Source organism: Bison bison, unplaced genomic scaffold (assembly GCF_000754665.1).
Source record: "Bison bison bison isolate TAMUID 2011002044 unplaced genomic scaffold, Bison_UMD1.0 scf7180017864240, whole genome shotgun sequence".
NCBI classification, from domain to species: domain Eukaryota; kingdom Metazoa; phylum Chordata; class Mammalia; order Artiodactyla; family Bovidae; genus Bison; species Bison bison.
In genome coordinates this window covers 1032497-1036285 of record NW_011494812.1, presented here as the reverse complement: position 1 = coordinate 1036285, position 3789 = coordinate 1032497, and the positions used below count along the sequence as shown (strand labels likewise).

General features: G+C 38.2%; 1 protein-coding gene across 1 annotated transcript; it reads left to right on the top strand.

The window, feature by feature from the left end:
- The first annotated feature begins 210 nt into the window (after window positions 1-210).
- On the top strand, window positions 211-3510 carry LOC104993610 (olfactory receptor 6K3-like). Its single transcript, XM_010846926.1, has 2 exons — window positions 211-1123; window positions 3371-3510. Exons 1-2 carry the CDS (start codon window positions 211-213, stop codon window positions 3508-3510), a joined length of 1053 nt encoding a protein of 350 aa, XP_010845228.1.
- The last annotated feature ends 279 nt before the right edge of the window (window positions 3511-3789 follow it).

Here is a 3789-nt window from a genome sequence, read left to right as displayed (position 1 = left end):
TATAATTACTAAAAATGTATTTGCAAGTTAGACATACTCACTTTATAATTTGCAAAGCAATGCACATAAATATTTTCCTTAATTTAATCAACCTCATTTCAAGGCTGATGAGCTGCTTAAAAAGAAAGTTTATATTGGTTATTTAAATTAGGTAGAGTTCTGACTGTTTATATTTGATTTCACTAGCCAACAAGTGAAACACCTGAAAATATGGATCAGGAGAATCAGACAATGGTGACTGAATTTTATTTCTCTGATTTCCCTCAGTTTGAGAAGGGCAGTCTCTTATTCTTCATTCCTTTGTTCTTAATTTACGTGTTCATTATTGTTGGAAATTTCATGATCTTCTTTGCTGTCCAGCTGGATGCACGTCTCCACAATCCCATGTACAATTTCGTCAGCATCTTCTCCTTCCTGGAGATTTGGTACACCACAGTGACCATCCCCAAGATGCTCTCCAACCTTGTCAGTAAAGAGAAGACTATTTCTTTCACTGGCTGCCTCCTGCAAATGTATTTTTTTCACTCACTTGGGGTCACAGAAGCCCTAGTCCTCACAGTGATGGCCATTGATAGGTACATTGCCATTTGCCACCCCCTCCGCTATGCAACCATTATGACCCCTCGACTATGCATCCAACTCTCTGCTGGTTCTAGCATCTTTGGCTTCCTTATGCTACTGCCTGAGATTGTGTGGATTTCTACTCTTCCCTTCTGTGGTCCCAACCAAATCCATCAACTCTTCTGTGACTTTGAACCTGTATTAGGCTTAGCCTGTACAGATACATCTATGATTCTGATTGAAGATGTGATTCATGCTATTTCCATCCTAACTTCTGTTTGTATCATCACCCTTTCCTATTTAAGAATCATTGTTGTGATCCTGAGGATTCCCTCAGGTAAGAGCCGTCAGAAGGCATTCTCCACTTGTGCAGCCCACATCACTATTTTCCTCCTGTTTTTTGGCAGTGTGACACTCATGTACCTGCGTTTCTCTGTCACTTTCCCACCACTACTGGACAAGGCCATTGCACTAATGTTTGCTGTCCTTGCCCCACTTTTCAACCCGATAATCTACAGTCTGAGAAACAAAGACATGAAAGATGCCATCAAGAAAATCCTCTGTTCTTGGGGCTTCACTGTGGTCCAATGGTTAAGAATCCACCTTGCAATGCAAGGGACACCAATTCAATCCTTGGTCCAGGGAAATCCCACATGCCATGGAGCAACTAAGCCTGTGTACCACAACTACTGAGACGGCACTCTGGAGCCTGTGAGCCACGACTACTGAAGCCTGCAAGCCCTAGAACCTGTGCTCCGCAACAAGAGAAGCCACCACAATGCGAAGCCCACACGCTGCAAGAGTAGCACCCCTCTGCGACTAGAGGAATCCCTGTGCAGCAACTAAGACCTACCACAGCCAAAAAATAAGCAAACAAATAAGTAAATCTTAAAAACAAAACAAAACAAAACAAAACAAAACATAAAAAGAAAGTCCTCTGTTCTCAAAAAACGTTCAATGTCTCCAGAAGCCAATGAGAATTCACTCTATCTGTTCAAGCATCTATATTCATAAGTTTAAAATGCTAACAAATCAGTTTTTAAAACTACTGGGCGTAATTTATCTTTATGTAGTAGTTTGGGTATGATTTCCACTTTTCTAATGTAAGAACTATTGCTTAAACTGATAAAGGAATTTGTTGGTGATCTACCTATCTTTATAACATTTATAGATTATTATGGAGTATTTTGTACACTTTATAACACCAAATCAATGGAGATACTGAACTAAATAATAATCATATTTATTTCTTGCAAATCAAAAATTTTCCCTTACCTACTCTTCCGTTTTATATTCACAGTACTCCTATATCATTATTATTATTAATTTATTTACAGAAGATTAACAAGATATGCAGCAGTGAAGTAGTTTAAGGCAGAAGAAGAAACCTGGCTTCCTAACATTCATCTAAGAGACATTTATCCGTCCATAGGTTGTCTAATGATAGATAACAATGATTGTGCAGTCCATATAGTCTTTGACCTCGGGATGTTTGTGTCCTGCTGTTTTTATTAACTTTTTTGGGTTTTGTTTTACATTGTTCAGAAAATTCTCGACCAAGTACTCTTGAAAGCTTGAAGGTTAAATAGACAAAATATATAGGCTTTGGATCAAAAAACTCCCATAAATTATGTAAATATATATAATTATATCTGATGTGCTAATCTAAAAAAATCGCTATGACTGTATAAATAATGTTCTATGTTATGTTATAATAAAATGCTGGGCCGGTCTCACACCTCAGTGTCCCTCTTCTTATTGCCTTTCTGCTCTGGAATGTTTCTCTCTTTCTTATTTTCTGCCTTGGAACTTATACTCAGCATTAAAAACAAAAAAAAAAATCCACACACACTTTTTTTCCTTCCCTACCTCAAACTTATTTATTTTTAATTGAAGGAAAACTGCTTCACAATATTGCATTGACCTCTGTCTAGATCAACATGAGTCAGCCATAAGTATACATGCATCCCCTCCCTCTTCGACCTCTCTCCCATACCTTCCCACCCCTCTTGGTTGTTATAAGAGCCCCAGTTTGAGTTCCCTGTGTCATATAACAAATTTCCATTGGTTATCTATTTTACACATGGTGGTGTATATGCTTCCATGTTACTCTCTCCATTCACCCCATCCTGTCTTTCCTCTCCCCGACCCATGTCCATAAGTCTGTTTTCTATGTATGTTCCTCCATTATTGACCTGTAATTAGGTTCACTGGTACCCCCTTTCTAGATTCTATATATATGCATTAATACACAATATTTGTTTTTCTCTTTCTGACTTACTTCACTCTGTATAATAGGCTCTAGGTTCATTCACCTCATTAGGACTGACTCAAAAAATGTGTTTCTTTCAATGGCTGAGTAATATTCCAGTGAATATATGTACCACTGTTCCTTTATCCATTTATCTGATGTTGGACATCTAGGTTGCTTCCTGTGTCCTCGCTATTGTAAATAGTGCCGCAATGAACACTGGTGTACTTGTGCCTTTTTCGATTTTGGTTTCTTCAATATATATGCCAAGTAGTGGGATTGCTGGGTCATATGGTACTTCCACTCACAGTTTTTTGAGTAATCTCCATACTGTCTTCATAGTGGCTGTATCAAGTTATATTCCCACCAACAGTGCAGGAAGGTTCCTTTTTCTCCACACCTTCTCCAACATTTATTATTTGTGAATTTTTTGATGATTGCCATTCTAACTGGAACTGACATACATTTTATCTTATGGGATGAGTCCATGCCTTCCTCCTACAAAAGTGCTCTAGTGATTTTAGGGGTAAATTGTCTCTAAAAAAATTTTTTTTTCAGCTCCTGTTGAAAGCAAACCAATCGCCTCAGTGGTATCACAAATAGAAGGAAGACAACCACAGGTGCGAGAAGAAGAGAGGTGCCAGAAAATAGAAATATCAGTAGTATGGAACATCAAAACAAAGTTCAGTCAGCTTTGATCAGGGAGATAAATTCTTTTTTTTTTTTCTTTTTTTTTTCTAATTTTATTTTATTTTTAAACTTTACATAATTGTATTAGTTTTGCCAAATATCAAAATGAATCCGCCACAGGTATACATGTGTTCCCCATCCCGAACTCTCCTCCCTCCTCCCTCCCCATACCATCCCTCTGGGCCGTCCCAGTGCACCAGCCCCAAGCATCCAGCATCATGCATTGAATCTGGACTGGCAACTTGTTTCCTACATGATATTTTACATGTTTCATGATCAGGGAGATA

What these genes read in the sequence shown, in the direction of transcription:
- LOC104993610 (XM_010846926.1), top strand. Translation starts at nt 211, where the DNA reads ATGGATCAGGAGAATCAGACAATGGTGACTGAATTTTATTTCTCTGAT. An exon ending in TGCCATCAAGAAAATCCTCT is followed by an intron (nt 1,124 to 3,370) that starts GTTCTTGGGGCT and finishes TTTTTTTTTCAG; the next exon opens with CTCCTGTTGAAAGCAAACCA.